Consider the following 21,152-nt stretch of genomic DNA (forward strand, 5'->3'; position numbering starts at 1 on the left):
GATTTATGAGGGTTGCAAGCAACTGTAGGGATGCAAGAGTCCAAACTTTTTAGTGTAGGCTGTGAGACTGGCAACTCTGATGAAGGTCCTTGATGAACTCCACAGGAGAAGCTGGCTGGTTGAAGAAAAAGAGAAAATTCTCTCTTCTCCCTTAAAATTCTTCAACTGATTGGCTCAAATCCAATGGATTAGATTCTCTCCTTGTGGAAGACACATCCTTAGTTGATTATAGATGTAATCAACCACAGATGCAATCAACTGACTGATGATTTTTTTTTTTTTTTTGGGTACATGTCAGGAATGACTGATGATTTAATAAACCAGTTTCTGGTTTATCAACCAGCCATGAACTATCCTTGCAGCAATGGTTAAGCCAGTGCTTGACTGACCAGACAACAGGGAACCATCACCTGGCCAAGCTGACACCTGAAAGTAACCATCACACTCCATCCCTAGTCTACTTTGCAGCTATACACATCACCTTAAACGATATTTAATCTCTAAATAGAGATTTCCATTGTTTTTAATCACAGGGCATGGTCGTACTAAAAGATACCCTAAGGGGATCTCCTGTATTCCAGGAAGACTCTTTTTCACATCTGCTGTGTAGTTGCAGCCCTATTTCCCCTTGAGAGGATCAGTCACCCCAGCCAGTATAGAAATCCCCTTCCTTGCCTGTTGATTCAGAGGCTTGAGAAGCTCAAAGTGGCCAAGTGGCAGTCTCAATTTCCAGTTCAATGGAATCATTGTTGTGTCTCCTGGTAGGAGCACTCTTCTTTTGGATCTAAGACCTGTAGATCAGCAGAGCTTAAGGTTGTAGGGATGGGAAGCAAAAATTTTTCTCATGGATCACTAGGGGTGATATTTCCACCCTTGATTCCTGGACCCATGAATCCTGCCTATAGGAGAAACAGCAACAAAGAGTTGATGCTCATTGAGAGCATTCACAGCCTCCTGAAGAACAATGTCCCAGCCCTGCAAGGTATTACCATCTGGTTGGCACCATAATTGACTCTCAAAAGGCTCTTCCACCATTCTGTGAACCCAACTGTCTCTGGATGGTGGGAAACATAATACCAGAGAATTCCGTGAGCATGTGCTCACTCCCACATTTCATTTGCTGTGAAGTGGGTTCCTTGATCAGAGGCAATGATGGGTGCAATACCATGAAGATGGATAAGGCATTCTGTAATTCCATGTATAGTAGTTTTTGCAGAAGTGTTGCATGCAAGAAATGCAAACCCATCTCTGGAGTATGTGTCTATTTCAGTTAGAACAAGTCCTGCCCCTTTCATGATGGAAGTGGTCGAATGAAATTAATCTGATCACCTCAGGGAATGGTGCCATATTGGGGACTGAGTATGGGTCTCTGCTGTTGGCAGACTGGGCACTCAGTAGAGGCCATAGCCAGGTCAGCCTTGGTGAGTGGAAGTCCATGTTGCTGAGCCCATGCACAACCTCTATCCTGACCACTATACCCACTTTGTTCATGAGCCCATTGGGCAATGACAGTATTGTCTGTGGAATGAGGATGTCAGGTATCCACAGAATGGGTCATCCACTTCACTAAAACTCCTCTGCTGAAGTCACCCTCTGGTGAGCATTCACATGGGACACAAATATCTTCATGATTTTTGCCCATGCACAAAGTTCTATCCACATACCTCTTTCCCAGACCTCTTTGCCACCAATTATCGAATCCTGCCCCTTCCAAGTCTCTACCCATATAGCCAAATCATTAACAATAGCCCATGAATCGGTATACAAACACACCTCTGGCCTGTTCTCTTTCCAAGAAATATGAATAACCATATGCACTGTACAAAGTTCCACCTACTGGGAGGATTTCCCCTAGCCATTGTCCTTCAGGGACACTCCAGAAAGGTGCGGCAGCACTTTCCACTTTCAGGTGGTACCTGCATATCGTGAAGAACCATCTGCAAACCAGGCCCAAGTTTTCTCTTCCTCAATCAACTGACTGTAAGGAACTCTCCAAAAGGGCGTAACTCTGGGCTGGGAAAGTGAAGGTAATGTGGCAGGAGTGGCGGCCATGGGCATATGCGCCATTTCCTCACGTAACTTACCCACTAGAGCCCTATCTCATACATACCATTCCCATTTTATGATGGAATGCTGCTGTGTACACCCAAGTTTATAGCTTGGTGGGTATAAAACAACACTCAGCTTATGATAGGCAATTCAGGTCTCATGGCAACTTGGTGGCCCACGGTTAAGTGTTCAGTCTCTACTAAGGCCTAGTAGCAGCCCAAAAGCTGTTTCACAAAAGGAGAGTGGTTATCTGCAGAGGATGATAAGGCTTTACCCCAAAATCCTAAGGGCCTGTATTGTGATTCTCCTACAGGGGCCTGCCAAAGACTCCAGACAGCATCTCTGTTTGCCACTGGCACTTCCAGCACCACTGGATCTGCTGGATCCTATGGCCCACGTGGCAGAGCAGGTTGCACAGCAGCCTGGACTGTCACAGAGCCTCCTCTTGTTCAGGTCCCCAATCAAAACTAGCAGCTTTTCTTGTCACTCAGTAAATGGGCCAGAGGAGCACACCCAAATGAACAATATGCTGTCTCCAAAATCCAAAGAGGCCAACTAGACATTGTGCCTCTTTTTTGGTTATAGGAGGGGCCAGATGAAACAGCTTATCTTTCACCTTAGAAGGGTTAGCTCGACATGACCCACACCACTGGACACCTAGAAATTTCAGTGAGGTGGAAAATCTCAGTATTTTTGTTGGATTTATCTCTCATCCTCTGACACACAAATACCTTACCAATAAACCTAGAGTAGTTGCTACTTCTTGCCATGTCCAATCAATATGTCACCAATACAATGGACAAGTGTGATGTCTTGTAGGAAGGTGAAATGTTCAAGGTCCCTGTGGTCAAGATTATGACATAAGGCTGGAGAGTTGATATACCCCTGTGGTAGGACAGTGAAATATACTGCTGGCCTTGCCTGCTGAAAGAAAACTGTTTCTGGTGGTCCTTACTAACAGCTATTAAGAAAAAAGCATTTGCCAGAGCAATAACTGCCTACCGAGCAATGCGTTGATTTGCTCAAGCAATGCTATGACAGCTGGAGCAGCAACTCCAGTTGGAGTCATCACCTGCTTAAGTTTATGATACTCCACTGTTATCCTCCGAGACCCATGTTTTCTACACAGGCCAAACAGCAGAGTTGAATAGGGATGTGGTGGGAACCTCTACTCTTGCATCCTTCAAAGTCCTTAAGAGTAGGACTAATCTCTGCAATCCCTCCACGAATCCAGTATTGTTTATTTACTATTTTGCTAGGTAGGGGCAGTTCTAGTGGATTCCACTTGGCCTTTCCTATCATAACAGACCTCATTCCATGAGTCAGGGAACCATTGCTGGGATTCCCTCTTGCTATGTCGATTGCAATTATTCATTCTGGAACTGGGGAAATAACCACAGAATGGGTCCGCGTACTCATCGGACCCACTGTGAGATGGATGTGAACTAAAACTCCATCGATTACCTGATCTCTTAAGTCTCTACTCTGACTGGTGGACTAGGTGATGTTTTAGGTCTCCTGGAATTAGTGACTCAGAGGAGACACTGTCTAGTAATCCACGAAATAGCTAATTATTTCCTTTTCCCCAATGCACAGTTACCCTGGCAAAAGGCCTTGGGGAAGTCTGGGAGGAAGGTTAACAGTGTCAATTTTTGGCAGTGTAGTAGGGCCCTTTCCAAAAGGGTACCTGGCCTTCCCCTGATTCAAGGGGCTCTGGGTCTGTAAACCTTCTAGTCTGGGAATTTATTAAGGGGCAATGACTCTGTTTTTGTAATTGAAGTTAGACTTGTGTTCACTTGACCTAGAACTCTTCTGCTTATACAGCTCAAACAAGAATTTAGTAGACAGCCCATCTATTTTACTTCTAGGGACTCCATGATCTACTAGCCAATGCCTTCAGTCTCTGTGAATCAGATTTTGACTGCTGTTTTGCGTCTGCTGTCCAATATGGCAGCTGCACCCACTTTGCTGCCACATGGCTTCTGCCAACTCAGGATCCGATCATTCCCATTGTTTAAGGGCTCCAACTCAGTGACAGCAGTTTCCACAGTAATATCTGACCTATAGAGAAGGGTGACTAAAGAGCTCTTCTGGGACAATGGAGCTAGTCTCACAAATTTATTCCTCAAGTCCTGGTAAAAGGTGTATCCTCTGGACATACCTGGGGTGTGTGAGCAGGTCTACCATGTTAAATCCATTCTAACATTCCAATCTCTCTAAGCCTTTGGATCCCCTCATCTACATTATACCAGGGAAGTTCTGGCATGTCAACCTTAGGTAATGTCAGCCACAGTTTGATCCATGTTTCAGCCAACCACACAAACTATTAACGCCCTTTCTAACCACCCAAACTACAACATTGAAGGCAAGATCTCTGCTTAGTAGGTCCATATCAATAAATTCATTCTGACCCAACTTTATATTCCTTCTACCATTACCCTACACCCTTAATGGATATCCATTCCCACACATATCCCCCTGATTTATGACTGTATAAATTGGAAAACACATACCGTTCTTTTGGAGTAAAGCCTACCTCCTCATGGGTCAACCTTTGTACCTCACCTTTTGGGGCCTGTAGGGACTTTAGTCTTTTTACGGGTCTTGAGAGGGGTGGTGGGGGTGGGTCATGAAAAGAATTATAAGTGTCTTTCAAGCCAATTACCTCAGGGCATTCCATTGCAGCTTCATCTGGTAAAACAGGATTAATCACTCCAGACAGGAGTGAAGGCTGTTTCTCCAGGGGAGGTGGTTACAGGTTTAGCAGGTACTGAAGGGTTAATTTCTTTAGGTGGAGGTTGAATGGCAGACTCCTCAGGGTGGACTGGAGGCTGGGAAGCTGCTTCCTCAAGGCAGGCTAGAGGTCAGGTAGTTGTCTCTTCAGGGCAGGCTGGAGATGGGTGGTTGTTTCCTCAGGAATGACTATTACAAGTCTATGTAGCAAAGACTCAGCAGAATACAGGGTTTCCATGTCCATGTCCTGAGTACCATCATTAGCAACCCATACGTCCCCATCCCAAGTTTCAGGATCCCATTCTTTCCCAAAGTCCTTACTTGAAAAGAAGACACCCTGCAAGGTTAAGAATTTAGTTTACATTGTAAAATCTGCTACTCACACAATGAGACTCTTGGTCTGGTTTTCAGACATCTCAAATCTGTGACCACAGAAAATAAGATTTTCTTCCAGGGCATACATAGAAAATTTTATGTCTTTCATATGGCATTTATGTTTTAAGTTGCAAATTTAAGTCTTTTAGTTTATCCCTTTCTTTCCTAACTGCTTCTAGCACATCTAAGAATAAACCAGCCAACATCACTATACTTCTTAACTCCACAAAACTCTGGTAAGGTGTCAAACATTATCACCTAGAGCCTTGCCTCATATAAAAGCATGAGTAGGAAATCAAATGGTGATATTTTGCATATATGTATTGCCAACTCATGCCATGGACTGTATCACCTTGATTATTGGAAATAGAGGTATCAGTGCATTTGAATCTAATCAGAGTAGAAAACCAATTATAAAAACCCATATTTAAGATTTTCTTTCTCAAGAACCACTCCCAGTACCGACCTGGGAAAAAGAACCTATAGGAGAGACCCATAAATATGAGTTTTATAAAAGTATGTTATGCAACTATGGGGATGCAAAAGTCCAAACTCTGTAGGGCAAGCCATGAGACTGGCAACTCCAATGAAGGTCCTTGACGAATTCCACAACAGAGGATGGCTGGTGTGGGGATGCAAGAGTCCAAAACTCATAAGGCAGTCCAAGAGGCTGGTAACTCTGATGACAGTCCTTGCCAAACTCCACAGGAGAAGCTGGCTGGCTGAAGAAAAAGTGAAAATTCTCTCTTCTCCCTTAAAATTCTTCAATTGATAGGCTCAAATCCAACGGATTGGATTCTCTCCTTGTGGAAGACACATCCTTAGTTGACCATAGATGTAATCAACCACAGATGCAATCAACTGACTGATGATTTATGAAACCAGCCTTCTGGTTTATCAGCCAACCACGAAATATCCTTGCGGTAATAATTAAGCCAGTGCTTGCCTGACCAGTTAACTGTGCACCATCACTTGGCCAAGCTGACACCTGAACAGCTCTCTCCCTTTTCCCCGCTATGGTCTAAACTAATTCATCAATATTGGAGTTACCTCTTCCTTAAAAGTTGGAAAGAACCTGGTTATGCAGCCTTCTGGTCCAAGTGCCATTTGCAACATTTGAAACTAAGTAAGGATCCTGTCTATTCAAGTTTTCAATTTGTTTTGAGGGGCAACTTTGACATTTTATTTTGTTAGGAAATAACAAACCAATTTTTGATAGATTTTCAAAAAAAATTTTAAATTACAGAAGTGTTTACATTATTTTCATATAGTTCTTTTTATTATTCCTGATTCTAGGATTATGTCTTCTTTTCATGTTCCTAATTTTGCATATTTTTGCTCTTTTTATTAGTCAGTTTTGTCAGGTATTTATTTCATTAATTTTTTAAAAGAACCAATTTTCAGATTTATTCTTCCTTTCTACTATTTTTCTAATTGATTAATTTCAGCCCCCCCCTTTTTAAAACTTTTTTTATTGTTTAGTATAACATATATACAAAGCAAAGAAATAAAAAAGCAATAGTTTTCAAAAAGTGGTTACAGGATAGATCTGAGTCTGTCATGAGCTATTATACGATCCTCTCATATTTTTCCTTCTAGCTGCTCCAGAATATTGGAGGCTAGAGGGCTTAAACAATTTTTATCATCACAATCGACTTTTTATCCTTTTTTTTTTTTGTGAACAATAACATATATTAAAAAAACCTATAAATTTCAAAGCACAGCACTACAATTAGTTGTAGAACATATTTCAGACTTTGACATGGGTTACAATTTCACAATTTTAGGTTTTTACTTCTAGCTGCTCTAAAATATACGAGACTAAAAGAGATATCAATTTAATGATTCAGCGTTCATATTCATTTGTTAAGTCCTATCTTCTATGCATAATTCCAACATCATCTTTGATCTTTCCATACCTTTCATTGGGTTGTTTGGGCTATGGCAATTCTAAATTTTTGATATTGTACGTGCCTGTCACTGATATGGGGTAGGGAAAAGGAACTATCCGATGTTCTGGAGAGGCTGGGCTAGGTGTCAGGACTTATCTGGACCAGGGACCCATCTGGAGGTTGTAGGTTTCTGGCAAGTTACTTTAGTACCTTGAACCCTTGTGGAATCTTATAAATTGCCCTAGGTGTTCTTTAGGATTGTCAGCCCTTTCTTTTTATCTTCCCAGTTTCCTGGTTTATTTTGTTGGTTCTTTTCTAATTTCTGTTTTTACTATAAGACATTCCAAATTAGCTTTGCTTTCTCACTCATGGCCAATCTTGTTTCATCTACACAACCCCCCAAATTATTTTGATGCAAATCCTGAACTCAGAATTTCACTTATTCAGTATATATTCTAAAAGATGAATCTCTTTAAAAATCATAACCCTAATGCCCACATCAAAACTAAAAATATATGCTAATTCTTTAATATCGCCAGTGTTCAGAGGGTTCTTCTACTAAATAAATTGGGGCACAAAGAAGGGACAAGTTCAAGCTGCCATTTGTGCGGCTTTCAAATTTTGCTACCCACAGAGAGAAATATGCTTTTTATACCGCCCCCAGTACACTAATAGCTACGTATATCATGGAAACAAATATTTCACAAAACAATACCTAGGCTTACCTGCCTATCCCTATCTGTTGTTATCTTTTTAAAAAATGTCATTTGCCACCTACTAAATTGACTGCCTTTTACTACCTACTGTAGTACCATTATCTGCATTTTAAAAACAGTACTATATAGCAAACTTCTAACTATTAAACAACCTGGAAAGATTATTATGAAATGAGTTTCAGGTACCTCTTCTAAAAGGAGGGGCAGAGAAAAAACATTTCATTTGCCAAGTGCTTGGTGTTACTGTCAAACGATTACATATTCTGTTCATTCATATCCTCAGTCTCTTACTTAACTGTATCATTTGTAATTCTTCCTTGGCTAGAGACCACTCACCAGTATAGAATATTTGAGATCCCACTGCTAGTTTCTTCTCTTTGGAAGTATAGCAGTCTCCCCAGATATTTCAGCTTGGATTCTCAACATCTACTTTGAACACAACATAACAGTGAAGCACATTTGCTATCTGTTCACTCTTACCACAGAACTCAGCTACTATCCATCTTCCTGAATTACTAAAGATTGAGAATTTAATAAAAAAGTAGAAACTATTCCAAAGTCAAAACAAACAGCATTAATGTCTTTCAGGATACATTCTGCTGAAAGCAGCCTTCTCTTTAGAAATTTAAATTATAACCTTGGGATTGAAGTGAAAGAAGTAAGCAGCTAACAAACCAAATCCATGTGAAAAATAAACTCCTTCAACATTAATAAGTACAATTAAGACCTTGCCACATCCATCTTCAGTGATTATTGTCTAAAACACATTTAACGCACTTCAATAAGCTGTTCCTTGGTTTTCCATTTTCAAAGAAATGAAAGCCACTCTTTTTGTATGATTTAAAAGAGCTTTATTTAGTACATAATCTCCATACAACTCAGTACAACAAATTATAAAAGTTCTTTGTGAGAGTTCACCCATAAGATGTTAAAAACACAAAATCAATTGCCACAAGAGAATCACTCTCTTATCTTAAGAGCCTTTTTTCCATGAATAGATAAGCATTCTCTCCTAGGCCAAAAGGTTGTCATGCCTAAAGCATTTGGAAGTATATTAATCAAGGTAAGTGATTCAGGAACATTTTAATATCTTCCTATTAATTCCAGGGTTTCAATTAAATTTAAAAAATTGAACAGTTCTATGTTAATTCGGTAGATTTTGGCCAAATAGGGGCTAAAATTTTTACATCTTAGACTATGATAACGTTGAATCAGAATAAACATTTTTAGTTAATTGTGAAAAAAGATGCAGACCAGATGACATATCTACATATGCCCTTGCCCGGTGGCAGCACTCACCCAATATAAACACACCCTCCCTCCAAAAAAAACAAAAAAACAAACAAACAAACAACAAAAAAAACTTTGCTAGTTGATCTCAGAGGTCAGGAAAACCATCTTTAAATGGACAATAAATGGTATTAGATAACAATCAATTATGCTTGTGGCTAATATATCTAAAAAGAATCACTGTTCTTTAAAAAAAAAGCCTGAAATAAATATGACTAAATCTTTTAACTACAGTAGACTCTCTATCAGCCATTATGATCAGTACCAGCAGCTGGTCATAGAATGACAGGTAAGTTAAAGTAGGGAATCATAACTTCAAATGTCTGATTGTACATTCTTCTGCTAATCTTCTGATGTAAAGGCAAGGCCTTTCCTTTGCATAAGGATCTAACGATTGTGGTTCTACTTCTTATATAAACCATACTTATAACATGATTTGAGTACATTTTATACCTCCCAATCCTTTTAGATTTTTAAAAAGTGGGATGAATATTTAAATAAATCTATGAAGCAATCTAAACTCAGAATTTTTTTTGTTTTTCCATTTTCCCCAATATTTTATAATTTTCCCACAGCAAATTTGAAGGATTTTTATTAGCAACTCAACCTTCATCAAATCTTACCAAAGCACCCAACTTAATTTTCATAGAAATAACTTTCTTTTTACACCCATATTTCCTAAGTTTATATAAATAGTTCACTGAACTATGTACTTACATTAAGAAGTACAGTTTGTATGGACAAGTTTGGTATGGGCATCTGACTCCACTGAGGGAGCAGGAATGTGTGAGAGTGCCAGTTTACAAGAGGGTTAGAGGTTGGGGATCTCTGATGAGCTAGGTAGGCAGAGGCCAGGTAAGAGCACTTGTTCTGTACTTAAAAGCACTTCTTACAGCTAACTCTGAAGGAGATTCAAGTGGTCTTTTTATTCATAACTATAGAGCTGGAGTTTGAAGCTACTACATGTTAACACAGCTGCCAAGGTCTGCGTGGCATGGAGCTCAGGTCCCAGGTCTCTTGGCTTTGGCTTGGCAGGGGGCTGGAAACCAGAGCCAGGGGTCGGGTGATGCTTTTCCTCTCTTTTCCTGTGTACTTTTCAATAAGAAGGTCATAAAAGAGAACACTGATGAGCACTAAAAATACTTAATAGTATTCACTGAAAGATTTGTTTATCAAGAAATAAAAACTTCTGTACATGGTCACAGTGTCTTGGAAAGAGTGTGTGGATTCTGTCTTGAAAGATTTTTTTGGCACTTTATATTTTTCACGAAAGAATGAATGCTAAGTGTTTTGGCAACAATGGTACCTAACTGAAAAAAAAATCACTGTATGCTAGCAATGCAGTGATGATTAACATAAAAATCAAATTATATGTTTCTTATTTATTGAGACTCCAAACAAATACTCATAATTCCTAAACTAATACATATGTGGATATTAATTTAACTATATCTGGAAAAGTAAGAGGACTTAAAAACAGAACCACACAGTCTGACATACTGTACCTTACATATATGGTTGGTTTCAGTTAGAGTAAGGCACTCACTGAAGGATGCACTGACCCATGCTGTCAGCTACAACAGGCATGCATCATTCCTGGCTTAATTAAAGTTTTAGTACTGATTAAAATGTTTTATTATTGTATTATCCTAAACTGCAGTGGTCTCCAACCTTAAGGAATATAGGAAAGAAAAATTCAGGAGTTTTAGTTGCATAATTTAATAACCCAGCTAAAGTCAATTTTTGATTTAAGTAAGTTCTGATAAAAGCTGAGTATTCTTATGTCCAACATGACCATGTACCAACATGTTTTGAATGCTGCTTAATAAGTAGTAACTGAACACAAAATTACTGGAACATGCAATACATCCATCTCAATGCCAACTGTAATTTACTGTAATATGACTTCAATGAGAAGCAGTTAAATCAGTTCCAACTGGCAAGAAGAGGGGAGAAAGTTAATTTCATTAGCCATCTTGATTCAATTAAATGCACAGTATGCTTTTATCAGCAACATTTCCATGTCCCCATCATCAGAAATTAATTATAAAGCAATTATTTTTAAAAACTGTGAGTAGGTACACATAATTCTTTGTTGTTTACAGGTAGGCATGACTTAGAGGCACTTGATTTTTACCTTTTAGTAATGAAAAGAATAATGTTACCAGGGATCTCAAGGTAAGACTGGAGACCACAAATCAAACTTGGTATGAAAATGCTGTCTGCCAAAAATATCTTATTAATAAATTAGTTAAGACACGCATTTTAAAAATATTCAGACTCTGTGAGGTTCTAGGCAGTAAAAAATACAAAGGCTAAAAACACAAAAAGTTTACAAAATTTTGTAAACCCAGTCAATTTAAATGAGTAAGAAATAAAGCCAAACTATCTTACTTGCAGGAGGGGTTACACAATATCAATAGATTTTAAAATAAAAACACTAAATAGTAACAAATTCTACTTGGCTGCCCCTTTAAAGGACTTACAATACAAAAGTTTAATGCTGTGCCCAGATTAAAACACACACATACACACACTTAATATATGACACATACTACTGAACTGCTATACATGACATTTCACACAGAGCCCAACCTAAAAGTTTCAGATACGTAAAGACCTAACATGATTTTTTTAAATGTTAAGAGCATGAAAAACTGGAGAACACTATAAAATGTAAAAGTAAAACAGGCCAATAAAGAGCTTTTTAAAAAGCTACCAGCTGGTTTTCACTGGTGAAACAATATTAAATCATTTAATTATGCATTCCCTCAATTGAATACAACTGGAGCTGTCTTAAATCGACTGGAAATTAAAAGTATTTCAAATTCTGAAATTGAGAGCCTGAATTCTGAACAGGCTCTCAACTTCCAACATGATATGTGGCTGTTTAGGTTACTCATGGCACACATAACTGTTTTCAACAACAAAATCTTAGAAAGTTGTGAACATTTATGCTAAAGAATATCAATGAAAAAGATAAAGACGAGATAAAAAAGACAAGCTTGCAGAAGAGACTTTCAAGGATGGTTAACACTAGTGTAAACATCGTTGATCTTACTCAAATCACAGCTTTAAGGTACAGGCTACCTAATTACATAGGAAATGTCATCAATTGAGCTTCATTATGATAGAGTTTCATTCTTTCAAAAATAGAGATGGGACAGAAAGCTTGGTTACTTGTTTCTGGACAGCTTGTAAACATGGAATGTTTTGTTCTGAAATACTCTGGTGAAGTGTGCCATATAAAGAGCTGGGTTTCTTTTTATCTCTTCACAGAAGCGAGGGTGGCCTGCAGGTTTCAAATCGGGATCATTTTCTCCTGGGCCATCCATTGTCTAAAATCCAAACAAACCCCCAAAATAATTTGAAAAAAAAGTCATATTTATGAGAAAAAAGAAGTAGGAATAGGTATTAGTTTTCTTTAAGAATGGAATGTTAGTGAAATTAATTATATTATTTCAATTTCAAAGGTTACTTGGAGATCATCTGGTTAACTCTTTTAGCCTTTAGAAGGGCAAACCAAAGTACATAATGAAAGTTCTTTGTCACACAGTGATCACCACTGATGGCAAATCTAGAACAAGATCTCAAATCTCCTGAATCTTAGGCATATTCCTCTCATGACAATGAAATAAAGAATAACTATGACCAGAGAAAACTCTCAAACTCACTGGAGAACAAATTATACACACAATTTAAATGCATGTCTTTGGTTTGTACCTTCTCTGAACTCGATAGTCATGATTTTCCTTGGGCAAAACGTAAACCTCAAATTCTGTATAATCAGGGATTTTAGATTTAGGCCAGGTCTGTCACTTTGTCCCATTCATTTTATAAACACTTAGCTGTTTAACCAATAACTGAAGCACACACCACTTCTAAAGGGTGAAAAATTTGTTTGCTCTATTTAAGATGGTGCAGAGCTCCAAGAATGTTTTCCTCAGAAGAGAGAAAGGAGAAGTAGTTTGTTTTTCTGCTCTGCCATGCAGGCTCAGGCACAGAAAATCATCTTGTGGAAGTATGTCAAGAGGACAAAAGGGGCCACCCAATACCCAGCGAGAGGAAGTGGAGCAGGGAGAACAATCACAGTCTATCACATGGCTGAGGGAGAGAGATGGGAACTGCCACCCCAGCCATTCATTTACTGACCACTTTAAAGCAGTGTATTTTTTGTTTTTTTCTCATGGGCAGGCACTGGGAATTGAACCTGGGTTTCCGGCATGGCAGGTGAGAATTCTGCCACTGAGCCACCATCACACCACCTTAAAGCAGTGGTTTTTAAAGGTTGAGGCTTTGTTTACTATTTTAACAGCAAAATCCTTAAAAAATAAATTTTGTAATGTATAGCCCCATGATATGAAAGAACTAAAGGTAGAGTTGCTCTGTTAAATGTGAAGTGCTCTCCTCTCATTTTCCCCCTTGCCAGACCCTGTGGCAACCATGAAAAGGCCAAGGTAGAGAATTCTCAGAATGAAAGAGAAAAACAAATATTTGATTCATATCCATTATGTATGAAATATAAAAGACTGACATTACTTAAGATTCAGGCTGGCATCCCAGCTCCTCCAGGAGACTCCCCTAGTAGGGAAAGAGTGGAAGTGCTTACGTGTCCATTAGCAATGTCCAGCAGGTCCCTCAGCCGGCAGCCACGGTGGTGCCTTCGCTCATAGCAGATGCTGTCCTCCAAGATTACATAGTCAGTGCCAAAGGATCTTAGGAGGGCATGCACTTCCTCTGGAGACCTCTTTGCATATATCTGATAAACCTTCCAAAATGAAATAAAGATCGAATAACGGCAAAATGCTACTCAACTGCCAGGGAGTTAGCTGAGGAATATCAGTGTAGTAACAGTGCAACCTTCTCTAGGGATTGAATCTAAGACCTAAACACCCTGTTCCTCTTTCTCTCCATGCCCATACCACTGCTGCATTCCGATGGAGTGTGGGAAATTTCCCGAACAATTCTGCAATTACTTAGCCTTGGAAAGAGGGAAAATGTGTCATGCTGAATATATTTGCATTTGGACATCAAATACATTTTGATCTAGAATGTATTATTTTGAGTTATTCGTAAGTAGACCTAATTCTAAGAATGCTTCACCAGGATAAAAAATGTGGCTGAGTAAATAAAATACAGCCTCTATTTTAAAAAAGGGAACCTACTGACAAAGAGTTCATTAGGGGTGATCTAAAGTTTGGGGAGGCACATGTCCTAGTAAGGAGACCCAGTCCCTCATGACAGAAGTTGAGGAAAAGGAACACAATGGGGACCCTGGTTATAGGACATGGTGGCTAGCTGCTGTATCCTGCTCGATCAGAATGAGACCCTACCACTCATCTCTCTCTTTCATCTTTCCCTGGAGCAAGAACATCATGCAGCATCCAGCAGTAGTTCAAGAGGAGGCACCACGTTCACACTCCTCACCAGCTTCACACACCTAAAGTGAGTAACCCAGACTGTGTGTCCCCTGTACTTTGGGAATTGGCATTGGGAAAACGTTGTGTGCTGGGAAGGGCTGAGGAGAGGAGTCATGAAGATGGGCGTTGCTTCCTTGTTGCCACCTGCTTTCTAATGATAGGTTTGTGACCTAAGAGGTTGAGTATAAAGGCCTAATTCAGTGCGTCCATGCAGATGGGTGAGATGGTAGGGAGGAAAGCTGCTTCTACTGTTAACTGGGAGACCATACTATAGTCCAGCACCAGGTCCTGAAGGTGCAACTGAAGAATGTCAGTTTAAAAACTTGTATCTGGACAGGCACTAGATTTTGAAGAAAATGGTGCACAAAAGGACTCCTACACATTTCATATGTCTTTTCCACATTTCTTGAGTCTAAGTACTACAGGCCACTTCCTGATTGAAATATGTGTTTGCTGAGCCAGGCTCTACTCCCGACCCCAATCCTCTGACTAACTCGGGGTTATCTGAAGACTTGGACAAACGGAAGATTCCCATTTAAGCTGGACTCTCAAGTTTCAGACAACTTGCATAGTATAAATAATTTTCTTTAGATTGTTCTCACCCCAAAAGAAAATCAATGACCAAGATTACGAAGTGACCAGTATAAAACATTAAGTTTGAAACCACTGCTGGTGAGGACTAAGGGAAACAGGTATGCTCCTGCATTGTTGACTAGAATGTAAACTGGTGTAACCGATCTAATGGGGGACTTGGTAATATCTAAATTATAAATCCCTTTGCCCACAATTCTTCATATAAGAATGTGATATACAAATACACATGTGTAACTGTGCAGAGTGAATTGCACACAAGTTTATTATTTGAAGCATAGTTCATAATCACAAAGGATGGGAAAAAACTAAAACATTAAATAAAATGTATGACATCTGCATAATAAAATATTATACAGCTTTAAAAATAACAAGGAGGCTTTTAAACATTATATGGAATGATCTCTAAAACATATTAAGTGCCCCCCAAAATGCAAGATGCAGTACACTAGTTCTTGTGTTTTAAAAAGGGGAAAAAGGATATGAAGGTGTGTATTTGTGTACATTTGCACAGGTATAAAACACCTGTGGAAGAATGCACAAGAAAGTGGTAACTTCAATTGCATCCTAGGAGGGGAACTAGTAGCTGGGATACAGGAGTTGGAGAGGGAGACTTTTCATCCTATTCCCTTTTGTGTGCTCAGAACTTTAAACTGTGGCTGTACCACCTACTTAAACACGCACACACACCCCCAAGAAACAACAAATGCTCCAAAAAGTGTGATCAGTATTTCTCTTCTCCTTCACCTTCCCTCTCCAACTCAAAGCTCGGAGGGTTTTGCATTTAAACACTCTCTTCTGTACACCTCAAGGCAATCACCTTCTCTGTTATTCCTCTAGTGAGAGGAACATGTGGTCAAACACCGTGCCTTTAACTGCTGAGGGCAGGCCCAAGTCCAGCATTAGGAGCTGCAGCCTGTGCATGAAGTTCTCCTATTTGCCCTCATCAACCACAGCTGCCAGGGCTTGGCACTAAACTTCATCTTTCCCACCCACACAGGGCAGCCCTGGCAACCAGCAAGAAGTGAGCAAAGGTAGAGAGCCCTCACCACTCTGGTTCGCTCTCTGAGGCCTTTATCTTCATAGTGCGGGTGGTTGGTTAAGATTCTTCCCGTGCACAGCTTGACTCCGGCCAGCAGCTGCATGCTTCCAGCAAATACTGCCTTCCTTGGGGTGTTAGTGCTAAAAGATGTTAAGAGTTTGAATTTTATTCTCACGGCTGAGGTTTTCTCCAAGACAATAGAGAAGACATGATCACACTCCTTCAGAATTACTTGGCAATGTGAGGAAATGCTAGAGCAGGGAAAAACAGAGGAGGCTGCTGGGGTCTCTGACTTGCACTTAAACTGTTTTAGGAAACTTTTTACATGTTTTTGACTGTTCATTAACACAATGGCTAGGAAGCTTCAAACTTAGCGTTACGAGTTAATTCTTATAATGAACTGTCTTAGGGTTGCTCCTGAGTCTAAGGTATCTAGTCTAAAACCCACAGTCCTCTCCTGCTATTGTTCCGGAGGGGCAGATTCTAACAAGAAGAATTCAGATGACTGTCACTGCTTTTTGCATTAAACTTAACTGAACGGCTGCCAAAAGTAAAACCAATCAAATTAGAAAGCTAAAAGCTGCAGCTGATCATGAGATGATTCCCAGGATCTCTTGTTTAAAACAAAAGCAAAAAAGGATCACAGGTGTTACTATAATCACTTTTAACAAAAACAAAAAGCACACGGAAAGAAAATTCTTAAATAGCAGATATCTACTATTACTCAACACAGAAAGGCACAATATTTCTGAAGAGTTCAAGTATTATAGTTTTCTTTATATGTATTCCTTTTCTTTAGCCCTGATTAAGAGTAAGTACTGTAGGTGATACAGGGCAACCTAATATTAAATGATGAGCTCACTTTCTAATCAGCACCAGTAGTTATAACATTCCTCTTCCCTGTGGAGCGTGAAGGGCAATGGTGGAGGACCAAGGAAGGACTCCCTGAATATAGCAAAAGCATTTTTCCTTTTCACCCCCTGGAAAAAAGAATCTTAGTTCATTTAATTAATTCCCTTCCATTTTTTTGAAACCTGGTCAATTACTTGCAAATCAAGGTATTATTTTACAGTGAAGAACACAACAGCTCTTCTATGGAGTCTCCCCAATACAGAATTTTCTTTAGAGGTTCAGTAAAAATCCTACAAGATATATTAGTCCTTCTTGTGTTAGGAAAGGAGTCTATGCCTGCTGGATAGTTAAGTTTTGAGAAGGTGTCTAAGTAAAATAATTAAAACTCAATGTCCTCTGCACAAAAAGCAATAGCAGGATGTTCTTCTCAGTGTTTCCAGAGAGCAGGGCAGGAACCTAGCTCTGTTGCTGAAGTTTCTAAAAGAAGTCCCATTATAATCATGTATCTCAACTTAATACTAATTCTACAGCATGAATGCCATCCAAGGGCTTACCTTCCTTATGAGCAAGAAGTGACAGCTCAAGTTGTGATGCTTACAAATAATTTACTTATCTGTATCCTCCCTTATCCATACCAGAGCCCAGAACATGCTTTATAGCTGAATAAAAGTTTTATGTGAACTTGACTGTACTTGATAGTCTGTTGTCATTCTGACAACCAGACCCAAAAATACAAAAACAGATGTTTACTTTTCCCTTCTGTACCAACAATTCCTAGGGAATCCTTGACATTTGTCCCTCATGGCCAGAGGGGTTTGAGGGTTTAAATGAAAACAAGTAAAGGTGCTCAGAGTTCATTAGTGAAAACTTTTAGGGAAACTCAGTTTTATTCAATTGGCATTTATCAAACACTTATTTCATTCCATGTATACTGTGCTACTCTCATCTGCAGTAGACTGCAATTGCTAAGGGATATAAATATGGACAAATATGAATGTCATTATTTTTCAAGCCAGTTTTCTCTCAACTGGCATAAAACATTCCACTGCAAGAAATGACATAATACTGAATGAACCTTAAGGACAGACGTTGAATAAAATGTCAGAAAAAGACAAATATTATCATATCTCACTCATATGGATTATCTGTGATATATAAACTCAGAGAATTGAAGTTGAGAGTATGGGTTATCAGGTTGGGGTCTATTATAAAGGTTCCTAGATTGTAAACTCTTGTAGTAGTCACATATATTTAGGAGTTGTAACTGATATTTCTAAATTCTGGGATACTGAGCTATTTGTATATAAACTGGTTGTTCCCTGAAACTTCAGGTATTGTTGACACCTGGGACTCAGAGTTAGAGCACTGAAGCTATGAAAGTCAGCACTACCCCATTCAGCAACTGTTAAAAAAGCTGAAAAGTGATCAGACTTCATCTAGATATATGAATGAAGCTGATCTGAATAGGACTAAGGTAAATCAGAATACTGGTAAAGGATGATATGCCCCATCTTTTCAAACTTCAACCTCCATGTGAGACCAAAGGGAGAGATATTTGGTGCAAAATTTATATTTTGGGTAGCACATTCTCATTCAACTTTTTGAATTATGAACACCACAATTACATGGACACTTGAATAGGGGATGAGATCTTGTTGGTTTGTACAGATTAGTGTGACGTCCTGATAAATCTCAGAGTAACGTGGGCAGAGAATTAAGAAGTATTTGCAAAGTCCCCTTCGGGGACTGGAGAGAAAGGACAAAATATTCAACTTCCCCATCTGAGGAATTCCTAGTATTTTCTCATGCAATGGGGACAATCAATTCAATAGGCTGAGCCCCCAATCTTGAGGCTTGCCCCTATGAAGCTTATTCCTGTAAAGGAGAAGCTAAGCCTACTGAAAATTAGGCCTATCACTCCCCAGAGAGTCTCTTTTGTTGCTCAGATATGGCCTCTCTAAGTGAACTTGGCAGGTGAAATCACTGTTCTCCTCCCACTTATGTGGGACATGACTCCCAGGGGTGGGACCTGACTCCTGGGGATGAGCCAGGAGCCGGTATCAGGGAAATGAGAAAGTCTTCTTGACCAAAAGGGGGAAGACAGAAATGAGAAAAAAATAGTCTCAGTGGCTGAGAGATTTCAAACAGAGTTGAGAGGTTATCCTGGAGGTTATTCTTATGCATTATATAGATATCCCTTTTTAGTTTACGGTGTATTGGAGTGGCTGGAGAGAAGTACCTGAAATTGTTGAGCTGTGTTCCAGTAGCCTTGATTCTTGAAGATATTCTTGCTCACATTTGAGAAACAAAAGCAGTTCTCTATGGGTGACTCTTAGGCCTAATTTTAAGTAGGCTTAGCCTATCCTTTGCAGGAATAAATTTCATAGGGGCAAACCTCAAAATCAAGGGCTCGGCTTATTGATTTCGTTGTCCCCACTGCTTGCAAGGATATCAGAAATTCTCCATATGAGGAAGTTGAATATATCCTCCTTTCTCTGTAGTCCCCCAAGAGGCCTTTGCAGATGCTTCTTTATTCATTGCCCAAATTACTCTTGGATATATTGGGGCATCACACTTAACCTGGACAAACCAACAAAATCTCATGTTCTATTCAAGATTCCATGTACCTATGTTGTTCAACCAAACTGACCATACAACTTAAATTAGGAAAAGCAGCCTGGATTCTTGAAGAAGACTGTATAATACAGCTTTTACAATGTGACTGTGTGATTGTGAATGTATTGTTGCTGATGTTCCTTTTATCCAGGGTATGGGCAGATGAAAGAAATAAAAAAGATAAAATATAGATAAATAATATGGGGAGATAAACGATAAAAACTGGGTAGACTGAAATACTGTGGGTCAATGAGAGGGAGGGGTAAAGGGTATGGGATGCATGAATTCTTTTTATTTTCTTTTTCTGGAGTGATGCAAATGTTCTAAAAATGATCATGGTGAAGAATACACAACCATGTGATAATACTGTGAGCCAACGATTGTATAATATGGTTGAACTTTTACATGTGTGGCTATTTCTCAATAAAAATACTGGAAAAAAAAGAGAAAGAAACGATATAATAGTCTCACATATGAATGCCTAGAAGTTGCTGTATTTGGGTCCTCTGAGTGAGACAGGTTTAGAATGCAGGAAGGAAATCAGTTTGGTGTCCACGTCTGGCAGAGCATGAAGCAGAGGCAAGAGCTATCAGGGGGTGAATTATCCAGTTTGTTCAGCCTTACTGCCTAAATAGTGCCAAGCTGGTCTTTCTACACAAGTGACAAACCCAGCCACTGAACTTATAACATCCATTAAAACTGTAAGACCGTCTTAGCACTGGTGTTTTGAATATATAACAGGAACTAGCACCAAGCAGATAGTTGTTTATGGTATATGTTTTATAATTACAATTCCTGTTAGCATGCGATTATTTTCTTAAGGGGAAAAACATATTTGACAGAGATATATAACTAATCCATTCATGGCTAAGGACTAAGGCTTCAGCCTGCTTCCTGGATTATAGGCATAATATTTCAATGAATTACATTATTCAAAAGCGTGTAAATGTCAAAAGCCCTGAGCTGCTTGCTGGGCAGTTACAAAGTCTTTATTCATTCAAAAATTATTATTGAGGGCCTACTAGGTGCTGGGCTAGCAAACATGGTACAATGACCTGCTCCCAAGAAGCATACAAGCTAACAGAGCCAGACTCAGTTCCCATTATAGACAGACACTTCAAAATAGATCAGTAGCTAGTCAAGTACTCAATACTGTTTACATGGTAAACATCAAACACGCCTCTCTCTTCAGCATGCTCTGAGCACTGGAGTGGACCCACCCACCCATCTGCAGCCAGTGCAGCCATCACTAGGCAGAGGAGTTGAGAGAAAAGTAAAAAAAAAAAACCTCATCAAATTATAACATGTCAATGTTTGATCTTATTTGCAGAGTCAGAAAGTTTAAATGAAATGAAATGTAATCTGCTTAAACTGTTAGTATAACAATACCCTGGATTGTTAACATGCACTCTTACTTAGCTCCTTGGTTTTATTTTAAAGTAGCAAAAGACAAGTACTTTATTGCTTATAAAATGAATTAGAAACAATACTAGCTTGAAAAATATTGACATCCAAGGATGATAGTAGAAATGATATTTATTCCCTTTACTCTGTTTCACTTGGTTTTATGTGCTAG

The 21,152-nt window shown here is 39.2% G+C and overlaps 1 protein-coding gene across 2 annotated transcripts in view; it reads right to left on the bottom strand.

Moving 5' to 3' along the window:
* Positions 1 to 8,479: 8,479 nt before the first annotated feature.
* The window catches only part of DPY19L3 (dpy-19 like C-mannosyltransferase 3), a 113,133-nt gene continuing 100,460 nt past the window's right edge, over positions 8,480 to 21,152 (bottom strand). The window contains exons 17-19 of one of the 2 annotated variants that reach the window (XM_077132273.1): positions 16,116 to 16,248; positions 13,665 to 13,823; positions 8,480 to 12,393 (exon numbers count right to left, since the gene is read on the bottom strand). In XM_077132273.1, the coding sequence (XP_076988388.1) occupies positions 12,232 to 12,393; positions 13,665 to 13,823; positions 16,116 to 16,248 (454 nt within the window). In that variant the 3' untranslated portion in view covers positions 8,480 to 12,231. The remainder of the gene's footprint in view (positions 12,394 to 13,664; positions 13,824 to 16,115; positions 16,249 to 21,152) is intronic. The other variant, XM_077132272.1, reaches the window with a different exon arrangement.

This window comes from Tamandua tetradactyla, chromosome 16, assembly GCF_023851605.1.
Source record: "Tamandua tetradactyla isolate mTamTet1 chromosome 16, mTamTet1.pri, whole genome shotgun sequence".
NCBI classification, from domain to species: domain Eukaryota; kingdom Metazoa; phylum Chordata; class Mammalia; order Pilosa; family Myrmecophagidae; genus Tamandua; species Tamandua tetradactyla.